The 12,997-nt window shown below is 35.7% G+C and overlaps 1 protein-coding gene across 5 annotated transcripts in view; it reads left to right on the forward strand.

The window, feature by feature from the left end:
* The first annotated feature begins 6,287 nt into the window (after window positions 1-6,287).
* Window positions 6,288-12,997, forward strand: part of dre4 (SPT16 homolog, facilitates chromatin remodeling subunit dre4) — a 45,006-nt gene continuing 38,296 nt past the window's right edge. For all 5 annotated transcript variants that reach the window (XM_071590211.1, XM_071590216.1, XM_071590213.1 and 2 more), the window contains exons 1-4: window positions 6,288-6,443; window positions 11,444-11,536; window positions 11,901-12,086; window positions 12,522-12,674. In XM_071590211.1, coding sequence (XP_071446312.1) covers window positions 6,375-6,443; window positions 11,444-11,536; window positions 11,901-12,086; window positions 12,522-12,674 — 501 coding nt within the window. In that variant the 5' untranslated portion in view covers window positions 6,288-6,374. The remainder of the gene's footprint in view (window positions 6,444-11,443; window positions 11,537-11,900; window positions 12,087-12,521; window positions 12,675-12,997) is intronic.

Raw genomic sequence — 12,997 nt, forward strand, 5'->3', positions numbered from 1 at the left:
ATACAGATCATACTCTGAACCTTATTAAATATTTTCTTAATTAACGCGTAATTTTATTAATGCTCACTTAAAGGAGAAAAAAGTAGTTGTAGAAGTCCAGTTGGTGCTGGACTGCTGATCTTAGAGCCCAGGTTCAAATCCCGGGGATGTCTCTTGAGTACCATCGGCTTCACCCAAGCTGTGTGATTTTTTGGGTACCTGATCTTCCTTGGAAATCACGAATGGCACTGGCCAAGGAACTTTCTTCCTAACCCTAATGTGTGAATTTTACATGCCATTGGGCTAAATATTGGGCGAGTCCTTGTCTATCCAATCATCCTTCAGGTTGATAATTGTGTTAAGGAGGAAGGAGATAATCTAATATTTACAAATATCCATAACTGTTGGAAGGATTAAAATGATCCTAAGGCTATAATATTTGTGGACACAAAGTGGTGAAGAAGATGGAATTTAATTAAAATTAAAAATTACCTTTAGTGAACAAAGTTTGGTTTACAAAGAGAATCTCCCACTCAGGTTTGTGATACACAGTAACATGAGTTTCACTTGCTCTGAATTTACATCAATTTCATTCCTGTGACAGGTAACCTTCAATCATCATAAAATTTAAAGCCAAATGTGCAAGAAATTAGGATATAAATGCACCCAATGTGCTCTGTCATGTGTCCTCATAAGGATGACCCACAATGGCCCATGACGTTCATACCGAGACAGTCACGTGGAAAGAAGTCAGTACCGGAAAACCTTATATCCATATAGCTTATCTAAGTTACAAATCAATTTGCAAGTCTTTCTAGGTAATTGAGCTGGACCTCTGGATGAAATCGATATGTTCCAATGCATGAAAGCTACTTCACAGAGGTTTGTGGCTCAGAATACTTCATATCCCATGTACAGTTATTTTCAAGGAACTATTACATTGATTTGCGGTGTTCATGAACAGTCCTCTGGTGTCGAGATATGCCACCAACAACTTCTCTCCCATTTGACTTGGGTTAGATTTGTAAATTTTCTTCATTGAAAATAAATTTAATGGCAAACTTACAGAACAAAAAAATGCCATTTTTATGGTTTTAAAATTTGACAGTGCTACATGCAAGTTGAATTTCTTGGCACAATTCTGTATCCAAATGAAATCAGAGGAGCACTTTAAAATCATTCATTCATATTATGTATTTCCCGGGATACAGAAATTGTTTTTGAGTGTTACTGTGGCCAAATTCAAATGAGGTCATTGTCTCTCTCCCTCTCCTATGGAACTACAGCCCAGATTGAACATTGACCTCGCTTAGCTTCTGTTGTTAGTCCATCTATTGGCATTCCCCTCCTGAGTTGTAATCCTAAAATATCACTGTCAACCTGTACATTTTTCTGATGTGGTCTTCATACTGAACTTTTACCATACATTCAGCTATATATTGTTCTCTATGGCAGTCCATTTATTTCTTTTCTAGCCATGTGCTGAGCCCACTGCAGTTGTATTCAGATTAACTTAGACTGAAAAAGTTCTTAAAAAAGACCATGCAATACAGTATTGAATCTGATTCTCCAGATATAATTTTCTCTTGCAGGTCCTAGAATTTTCCCCAGTACTTTCCTGTCAAAGCAGTCAAGCATGCTTATCATCTGTTCTATCATGATCCAGGCTTCACCTTCATTAATTAAGTAGTTTTATGATTGTTTTGTATACTTTCAAATTATTATGGTAGACAGTTTTCGATCTAATTTTATATGATACTGCAAAATGGGCTTTGTTGGCTAGAGTTCTCACTTATTTCATCTTCAGTGCCATTTGCATTTAATTCCATCCCCTGGTGTATGTAACATTCAATGGACTCAATAAGTGTTCTAAAAGAATCTGTGAAGCTCTCTAGCCTCTATTTGTGACCATTTTTTTAAAATAGTTAATCTAGAGACCTGTATTCCTAGCATGCATTTTTTGTGAGTAGCCTAGCTATTTTCAGCTGTAGTGCTGCTTCTGCTCATTCTATTGATAGTATCATAGGCAGCCAATGTTGTTTCATAAAAAAGGGAAATGCAGCCATGTATGAGAATTATAGAACACTTAAGTTGGATTGCACTCGCAGCTTAAGTGACAATCAAGTTTAACCTTAAGAGGAGGACAAATGATTACTTATGGATAATCAATTTGAGTTCAGAAAGGAGACTGGTCCAAAGCAGTAATGCCAACATTCCAAAGCAGTGAGGCCACTAATTGAGATGAACATAAAAGAGTACAATAAAAATGTATGTTTATTTTGTAGATTTTGAGGTGATTCATGGAATAAATTTGGTGGAATTAATGAATATGTCGCAGAAAATAGGTATAGATGGAAGGGCAGATTACTTATCCACAACCAGTACATCTTCAACTTATGAGTGGCAGATGGAGAATCAGAATTATCAGTGTTAGGAGGAGAATGGCTATCACCCATTTTTGTCATCTTGTATGTACATATTTGGAGGAAATGATTCAAGGGACATGGAAAGAACTGGTGATAGGAATGAAAGTCGATGGGAAATAGATGAAGTAAGGTGTGTGGACGATCAAGCTTTATTTAGCCTGACAGCCAAGGGGTTGCAAGCAGTTCTGAGAGTACAGTAAGTGTGATAGGTATGAGATGGGATGAGAATAAATGTAAACTAAATAAATATTTTGCAGCCTTTGAGAAAGAGGAATTCTAAGTTCAATATTAAAATGTGGAGATACAATCTAGTGGGTAAAAAACAGTGTATCTATTATGGAAATGTTTTGAACTAAAATGGTCTGAGTAGTAGGAACATAAGAATTGTGTTATTTGTTATTCGAATTAATTGGGTAAGATTGAGACTTAAAGTCCCTTCTTCCACCTAACCCTTAGATATTACATACACCCATGCATTACGGTGAGAAGCTTACACCATGAGGGAATATATGATAAGGATAATATAATGGCATGTTCAGGAAAGTTTCTTTCAATCTTTAATGTGGAGCATGGTTTTGCACATTGCGGAGACATGGTTGTTGAAAGAAGATGATATGCATAGATTGAAGACTTAGAAACGTGGATGTGGAGGATGGAAAAGAAGAAATGGACTGGAGAGAAATTGAGTGGGAGAAACCCAAAGGAGATTGATTGGCAATGGAATGTTGGAGACCCTGATTCACGGGAGACTGTTAGTCAAGCAAGGAAGGGGTATAGGATGGGTATGTTGGATGTAATGAAGGAAGTATGTGGAATTGAAGTTACTGGTATTGTTGCATGTCAGGTTGTTTTGTAAGAACAAGCTAATAAAAGTTCCCTTGTACTATTGTGTACTCGTTGATCTTACAAATCAACCTTAAAGAGTAGAATGCAAATAATAATGAGCTAATGATTAATTGGTGACTCTATACACAGCATCAACATTAGATGGTTTTTAAATCTGTATAAATAAATTAAGCTTAACTCTTAAAATTAGATTAATGTGAATATTTTTTAAAACCATGATCAACTGGTGGAAGCATGCTCTCTAGGAGGCCTGATACGGTGTAAATATGAAATTGTTAATGTCCACTAAAATTGTTACTTATATGAATGTTAGCATTTTAAAACTTTAATTTGTTGCAGTGCCTTAATGTATTTTAGGACATGATTCCATGCAATGCGTAATCGGAATCATCCATTATACATGAGTAATGATTTGGAATTTAACAAAAAGTGATAGGTAGCGTGACTTGAGATATGTTTAGCTTCATTCTGTTTCACTCCAACCATTTTACTAGTTCATCTGTGCTGATTTGTTACACTTAGAAATCACAAGGAGATCAAGTATCCGAGATAAGACATTACAAATATTTGTCTTGAAAACAATTCACACAATTGTCGATAATTATATGAAATGGGCAATATGAGAGCCATTGGAAATTATACACGTTGCAGAATATCCATACGAATGGAAAGAAATAACTTTCTGAAATTCGATTCTCTAAGCCTCAAGTTCTCATCGTTTATTTGTAAAGGATTTCCACTTCAAGAAACGACACACCCAATTTTCGAGTAATGCTCAATGTAAAATTTACCATTGTTTTAAGAGGGCTTGCTGCTTTGAGAAATGGAACCGCCACATTTTGGTTAAACAACTGGAAATCCAAAAGATGGGCGAGCATAATCCTAAACATACTCCAAGAATGTTAATTTCATAAGTATGATCCACTTTGTTACAAGCACTTGAGAAGCATCAGTAGACGTTAACAATTCGATTGTCATCGTCAATAGTCCCCAGTATTTGTCTAAATTGTGTTGATATATAAAAAATTCGCACCGGTTGGTCGAACAGGAAAGAAATTACATGGTATGTAAAACAATGCATCCCGTTATGAGTTTTAGAAATCTTAATAACCAATTACCTTTTCAAAAGGCTCGCTAATGCATTATTAAATAGGATTTCTCGTAATTTTTCATTTAGCCATGATATAAGCTTTTCAACTGTAAGCTCTGCTTAAGTCCCGCTTCTACAAATGGCCAAGCTAAATAATGAGGGTGATATATTATTCTAGTACCAGATGCGTACTAACAACTAAACAAACCAAGGCAATGAACTCCTATGAAATCAAATATTCGCACACAACTAATTGTTCGATACGTCTGGCTTCAGAGGCTGGGACCTCAATTTGAAACGAATGGCTAAGGCACTTAAAAATCCATTTCTATTATTGCTTATATTATGTATGGACATTTCAACGGCTCGATATGTACGTCCATGCAATATCATGAACGTCGCTTTTCTACGAAATGTATTTACTTGAACTGATTGCCCTTCATAAAAGCGCTATTTCCGTGTTACCAATGCGAACTTCTATTTTCAGTCAAGGCGGCCATTTTCAAAGGTTGAAGTTCCATTTCAGGTTTTCCATGGCCGTGAGTCCGTATGGTTCTAAATACGTGGGCTTATAAAATGTGTAGGAGAGTTTGTTTCTTTACCCTCAGTAGAAAGTGAGGCAGGTAAACGTTCTCTCGGTTAGTAATGGAGGGAAAGAGAAGGGCATCTATTCAACAGAAAGTTACAGAGTTGCAAACACAAATTAAAAAGTTGAAAATGAAGAGTGAACGTTGTCCGTCGAAAAAAGCGGCAAGCCTAAACAGCGTAAAGGTTAAAGCCCAAAATCACTCCAATGACGTCTTTACCAAAGGTGATATTGAGTTTTCATCTGGCGACGAAATGATTATCAAACTAAGCGACTTAGATCTTTCAAATGAGGAGACTTGGTAGGCGATGTTCTTTAAAGCGAATAAATGTATTGTTTGGTTTTCTGAGTGTCTACTTAGATCTTGCTGTTTCTTAAAATGTGCATTTCAGGCTATATATTCCGGAGAAATCGCCAACGGTTGATAAGATCATCGGGACGACGATGGAAGCAAAACAAGGCGCTAAAACTAAAAGATCCCCTGTGCCTGATCAGACATAGATTAGTTAATAACTGAAGAATTTGTTTTTATAATATTTTTTATTAAGATATGTGTTTTTGTATGTGTACGTCTCATAATTTATGATATTTTTATAATTGCTAATATTTTACTAATTAAATTTAAAAAATATTAACAATGCGTTTTTTTACCGAACTCCGTCTTATATTCCTGGGCAATAGAAAATAATTGAAATGTGTAGTTTACATTTAATAATCCAGCATTTATAATGAAATTGACTTTGCGCTATCGGAAATAAATGCATCAATTTTTACAACTATACTTATCCTACATCTTCAATATCTGTAGGTTATTAGGTTGGATTTAGAGGCTGAGAAAGGTTGTAGCAATCGTATTTTGCCTTGCAATAGCATAATCGTGTAGTAGTTGCTGTCGTAAATGATTCACAAACCGCATTGGCTATGATATATTAAATATCAAGTATGATTCTTAAAAAAGTTTGGTTTGGATAATTTATATTTACTAATTTTCAAGTGTAGAGATGAAGGTATATAAACATAAAGGTGCGTAAGGCTTGGTATTTAAAATATTTGAACATTCCAAACAAAATTTATTACTTTGGTACTGTTGGTTCAAATTCTAATGTAACTAGGTTGGTAGTACTATTCTCAGAACCATAGACCTTTAACATGCATGTACAGTATATATATACTCTATGAATAAATTATATCTTATAGGTACATAAAATATATATATTTTATGTGCACTGATGATTCTAATGCTATATTACTGATTCAGTCTGTCATAAATTCTTTGCGAGCCATGCTTTAATAGTGGTAGAGTCGTTCATTACTTATAAAATGAGCATCAAGTAGCGAAGCAATTCACCCCATTGCGCGCCTTAACCGGCTGGTGTGGTATTTACAACTCTGTAAACAGAACGTTGAAAGTTGTCGTTAAGGAACTAGTGCATTTCATCTTGCCATCATGGCGAATATAACGATGGACAAAGAGACTTTTTTTCGTCGATTGAAAAGAATCTACACCTCGTGGAAGGTGAGCATGTCGAAATAAGTTAGCTCTGTCAAGCATGAACGATCGGCTTCAATTATGTATGGATGGTATCACCATTCATTCAAATATGTTTGAGTCTCCAAGTATTGTGCATTTCATGGAAGCATTCTCGCTGGTCTAGGAAATATAATCTACTATGGTCAATGCATAATTTGTTGACGTTTATCTTAATATTGGGGATTTTATAAAAAAGCTTATGTTATTAGGTTCTTTTATTCCGATGTTTGGGTTATAGCTGTGGTAGATGCTGTTGAACGGCTGGTATTATTTAATACCAGAATATTTAATGGGTACATAATGAAATCCTTTCCTCTGCCACTAACACTGCCAATAGACCGGTGGTCTTTGCCTCCCTGGTCCAGAACTCTCAAATGACTTTCAGCCTAAAGAAACTTAATATAAAGAGATATAAAAAAATATTAAATATTCTGTTGAGGTGATTTAAAGGAAGTAGAGGGTTGTTTCCTAAATTTGATTTTCCTAGAACTTAATGCATTGTTGCTGGCCCCAACTCGATGAAGTCGTTTTTTTATATTTAACTTAGTAGTTTTGTAATAGTTGTATGTCCGATTGAGAACTCTTTTACCACATATTGTCGAAAACATCGCCCAATTTTGTTTCAAAAATAATTAATTAGACTCATTTGGTTCTCATGTTTCAATTAAACATCATTATCGTTAGCGTTTATGTTTTGTTTGATATACATTTATTAGGATTACAATATTAATTTGGGGCCCGTTTCTCAAAGCTAATAGGAGCATAAGACTGCCGCACTAAATATTTTCTGACTGGACGCAGTCCAGGCATCATCTGAAAGTATTTTCAGTAGTCCTCTGAAAACATTCTTAAATGTAATATGAAGCTTCCCATTCCACGTCATGTAGGTAAAAAGTTAATGCTGTGCGACTTATTGCCAGCAACAGTCTGTATGTGCTAATTACAAACACTTGTACTCTGAAGGATTCTGCTTTCAAACCACCGCCGCGAAAACCCACGCAGCCATATACTTTTACTCTGGTTTGCATTGCTGGTACCACCTCTGAGAAACATGCCCCTGGTGATACATTTTCTGTTTTTCATTTTTCTTTCTTAAAAGAGTTTTCCACCAAGTGATAGGGAAAGAATTGCAGGGTACATAGAATCATAATAATTGTTAATCTGGAGCTAGTTGGCATTGCTAGTGTGTTTAAGTAATTAATATTACTCCTAGACATGGCCCACAAGCTTTGGTAAAAATTAGATTATTGGTGCAACCTGCATGTTATAAGAATGGTTCAGTAGTAGTAATTAATAGGAGCAAGATTGGGAATTGAGGGACTTAGGTGGATAGTGTTTCAGGGAATGGGGCAACAGTGGAGAGAAATCGATTGTTGTCGTGAGCCTGCTCATAATTAAAGATGTTAAGGGGTCCCTGTTTATGGTCATGTTTGGTGGACAGTGTACTTCATGCATAATGCTTTCCACCACATGGCACCCATTAGGTATTGGGATACCTTTGAGAAATTCTGCCACCAACAGGACTCAAACTTAGAATGCTGTAGTGGGAAACCAGAACTCTAGCTACCACATCGACTTAATCCCCAAGTACACGGTGCAGTTACAACTGAAATGATATTGTTCAATTCATGCTTAGATTTTGAATAAATGGCCTCACTCTCCAGTCTACTCTTGTATTTTGCAATATTTCCTTCAACTTTGCCGGCTTTACACAGTTGAATGATTTTTTAAAATCCTCAAAGATGTCCCTATTATATTCTTATTCCTTTTTAATGTTCTTATCATTGAAATGGCATCACTCACTCTCACCATGCTAAACTCATTTTGAAATCTGCCTAAATAGATGTTTGTAACCTTTTTTGATGATTCTTAGAAATATGTACCTCTGTTGCATGTGAAATTAAACTTGTGATCCAATAGTCATGACATTCTGCCATTGTACTATTTTTTTAGATTGGGATATATTATTGATCCAAGTAAATCCTCTGGCCCAATTACTTCCTTCTAAATTCAAAGAATCTCTTTTTTTCCATCAATTCTGCTGTAATTCTACCTAGTAAGGATATTGATGGGTTCAGGTTCAAATACCGGTCAAGGCAAATGATATTTACCCTATGAAATTGATGAATTATTTCATTTCGTCTTTTGTACCCATTTTATTATGGGAAAAATAGTTGAGGTGGTTTCCCAATGCCTTCTTCAATAGTGCTTTTAATGCAACATCATTACTAAAATGGTCACCCTACTGGAGGCAGAAATCTTTGCAGCCACCTCATCGAAGAGGAGATTCTGCATGACCTTTCACATGTCTCCCACACGTCTCCCACACTATGATCTATCTGGCATGGGTGACCCTATGAGGACAATATCACTGCCCCTAATAAATCAAAAGAGAGATGGTACTTTTTTCCACACTTTAGTGTGGAAAATAAAAGGATAAAGTGTGGAAAAAAGTACCATCTCTCTTTTGATTTATTAGAATGGATTTCCACAAAGTGAAGCCTGAAACCATCGAGTTTATCATCACTGCCCCTGTCAATACAGCTCTAGGAGTCAATGAAATGACCAAACCGTTCTGCCATGTCAAGGTCATAGTCCATTGGAGGGGAACCTTAGGGTAACTAAATGAAAAACATATTTGGTGAAAAAACAGCATTCAAAGAAGAATGAAAAACACATTATATCAACAGGTTACAATCTGAGGATTCATATTACAATAAATCACTATGGCATCATAACAATTTTGAAACGCAACAAATAATGAGGTGCTCAAAAATGATCTCACTTAAATCATGTTACCTATTTTGATCGAAGACCTTCTAAATAGTATTAGTGCCTTGGCATTGATTTACAATATTTTTTGTAATCCAGGGAAACAAAGATACCGTAACTTATTTAGGATCGTGTAGCATTTTGAGAAATAAATCCACATTCCTTTCTCAAACTATGCATTTTCAAATTTAATTATTGATTTTTTGTGGCATGACTTCTTGAAGGTCAGTGGTCTTGTCTAGGGTGTCCCTTGACAGGTTGGCAATCCAGCACTCTTAGAAGAACAGCACAGCAGATAGTAAAAATGGTGATGGACTTAAAGAGTAAGACAGAAATGGTCTGTTAGCTCAGGCCATTTTATGTTCACATCCTCATCAGTTTGAGGCCTCCTTAATTTGTTAGGCATTTTGGAAATTTAACAGAATTCTTGGGTTTATGGGACTAGTAAGAGGTCGATAGCATCACCCCAGAGCATGTTGGAATGTTTACAGTTAAAATGGAAGTGAAAATTGACTTGTCTATAATTAGCTTGGATCACTATCTCAAACATGTGTTAACAGGGTGAGTACTAATTTCCTTCCACAAGGCGGTAAGGAAGGGGTTTGTTCACTTGGCATGCTATGAGTACAGCTCCATTGATAGAAAACATGAAGCAAGGGAGAAGGGAGGAAAGTAACTTACAGCATCCAGTAATTCCATGAAGTGTCATGTGTAACTACATGAGGACAATTTAAAGGCAGAAAAAATGAGGCCCACACTGAAATGGCGTTTAAAAGAAAAACAAGTGTCCTTAAGAGACTTATTCCTTAGTAATAATAAGAAATGAAATCCAAGTCAAGACGCAATGATATATGTACAATAATTTTCCATTGGATGCACAAAAGGGCCATATCCCTTATCTCTACCTTCTCTTCAATGAACTAGGTTTGTGCATTGAATTCTTTTTTCAGATGATGGAACACAGATTTTTTGAGAACTTAGTTCATCATTTTCGGTGATAATTGGAACCTGGTACCTCTGAGAAAAGGCCATTTAAATGAATTCTATCTGTGATAAAGTATCAGGGTGAGTGCTGGTTTGCAAAACCCTGGAAAAGATATTTTGTTCAGGAATATTTTGGATGGTTTTCGAAACCACAGAAAGATGATGGCGCGTTTGACAATGTGCACGTTACAGATTTCACTGGAGTGGTGAAGGTAAAATGGCATTTGCTCAATCAACTGGTCGTCTAGTGAAGATTCATTTAAAAGATTTGGCAATATGTGAATAAGAGGTGAGCCTAGTTCTCACCTAAAACAAACACAGAAGAGCGCCTCCCATGAAGTTGACAGAATGCATCAATCATGTAGTTGGGAGTCATTGCTGCTGAGCAGTGACACCCAACTACATGATATGAGCCAAGCCCGCTGTGGGTTCAGCTCATGTTGTGGCAGGAAATTTGATTTGTCAACTTGTCAGCCAAAATCATCGGCAAAAATGTGTGATCAAAAGACCAATAACCAGTGGTGATAATTACCTGGACCTTATGCACCCGCTGCAAGTTATCCCATTGAACTCATCCACATAGCCTATGTGGGATTTGTGATTCCAAGTATAGCATATTGACAATGTTCCTAATGGTGTAACCTATGATGGCTGCAATAGCGAGGAAAAATATACCCCAAATGATGGTATAGCAGTTCCTTAAAGCTGGCAATGTCAATCATGAATGGTTTATTAAACCCCATTCTTCTCTCCCTTATTTGTTTATACAAAACCATTTAATTTTCTGTAGGGTTAGTCAGAGGGTGGAAAACATTTTCATTGGCTAACTTGGATAGGCTGTATGTTAATCCAACTAATGTCTGAGGTTTAAAATTCATGTTGACTCTTGAAATGCCTGTGGAGGCTCATAAATGTACAAGTATACCCCAAGTGTACTGTGGGCATGGTAATTCTATTTATTACATAAATAAAAGAAAACAGTAATTCAAATTCGCATCTTGGAAATATACGTTTATAAATTGAAAAGTAAAATATACTTCTCGATGAAGAATTAAAAGTAAAATATACTTCTCGATGAAGAATTAAGCCAGTAGTTAAGATCCAAGAGATGTAGGATGCCTATAACCTTGCCAAAATGTTACTGATTGGTTTTAATTTTATCCTTTATGTGCATTATTTATTCTCAACAATTTCATCATTAATTTTGGAATCCTCTTTTACATAATCAGAATGGAGCTGAAGAGTTATCTTCAGCTGATGTCTTGGTGTCAGCTGTTGGTGTTGATGAAGAGGTGGTATACAGTAAATCAACTGCTTTACAGGTGGGCTGAATTTCATTCCGTTAGAGTAGTAATTATTTTGTTCTTTTGATATTTTCCTCCAATTGCGAAATGTTACAATAAGTGCATTGCCTTTTGCTCTGGCATGAATCCACTCTTTATTTATCACTGATTATGTGATAAGTGCATAATTTCCTGCGTTCCAAAAATGCCATGCTGGGTAATTCAATGTTACTGGATTCCCAAGGTGTTTGAAATAAATAAATCTGCAAATTTATTCCAAATTCCATAAAGCTTTATTTTTTTATTTTCATAGGATAATAGATTAACTGATTTTTGCTGTGGAATATTTCTTAATAATTTGCTCATTCCTATATCCTTAATAGTTTTCTTTTAACATTTCAAGACTTGGCTGCTGGGGTATGAGTTGACAGATACTATTATGCTGCTTGGAGACAAGGAGGTAGTTTTCCTTGCCAGCAAAAAGAAAATTGGATTTCTCCGTCAAATTGAAGGAAAGGGAAAAGTTAAAGAGGAGGGGGAAGAGAATGCTGTTTTTGTTCCACCCGTCAAACTTTTAGTGAGAGATCGGGTAAGTGTTAATCATTGACATATTTGCAGTTATGTTTGATTCTATCTACCAAAGCTTTGAAGTATACAAAACTTTGTTGCAATATGCTACATTGATTACTTGCAAAAGAATTATTTTGCAAAATACATTTCTTTTTATTCCATATGCAGAGGTACAAGTTTCAAATTAATAGTAGTAAGTGTTTAGTAGCTATTGTTCATAATATGAATTATTTGTGCAGTATGTGAAGGCATTTATGTTTACAATTTTTATGGAACTTAATGGTTTTAATAATAAATGCTCAGTACAACATGGCAAAAAATATCTCTCAACAGTGTCGAGTATTATTTTCAATATTTGAAAAATTGATTTTTACCTTAACCAATATTTAGGTTATCCCTGAAAAACATTTTCAGTTGATGACTGAGTTTGACAATCACTGATTTCTTTTGACAGGGTGATGAAGATAAAGCCAACTTTGCCTCTTTGGTAGCTTCTATTCGAAGTAGCAAAAGTGGGAAAGTAGCTGGAGTCTTTGCAAAGGATGTTTTCCCCGGGCCATTCACAGAAGCCTGGAGAGCAGTGCTTAAAAAGGAAAGCATCGAAACTGTAAGTTAATTTAGATCCATGAAAGGGATCCTTGTGTGTTAATCTTTGCAGGTTTTTTATTTAGAAATAATAATAATACATCATTTTATTTGTCCAGCGATCAAGTAGTCACAATTGTTACACTTGATATAAGACACGACAGGGGAAAGTGACAAAATACATTCGTGGATACAAGACACTTATCAGGCATAATCAAGAAATTCAGCAGTTGAATAAAACATTTTTAATTTTAAGAACCTAAGTAGATTGACTTTAAATGCAGCCACCTTTTTATGGGCCTTAATCTCAGCTGGGAGTTTGTTATAAAGTTGGATGGCCCATAA

Source organism: Hetaerina americana, unplaced genomic scaffold (genome assembly GCF_022747635.1).
Source record: "Hetaerina americana unplaced genomic scaffold, ioHetAmer1.1.p SCAF_4, whole genome shotgun sequence".
NCBI classification, from domain to species: Eukaryota; Metazoa; Arthropoda; class Insecta; order Odonata; family Calopterygidae; genus Hetaerina; species Hetaerina americana.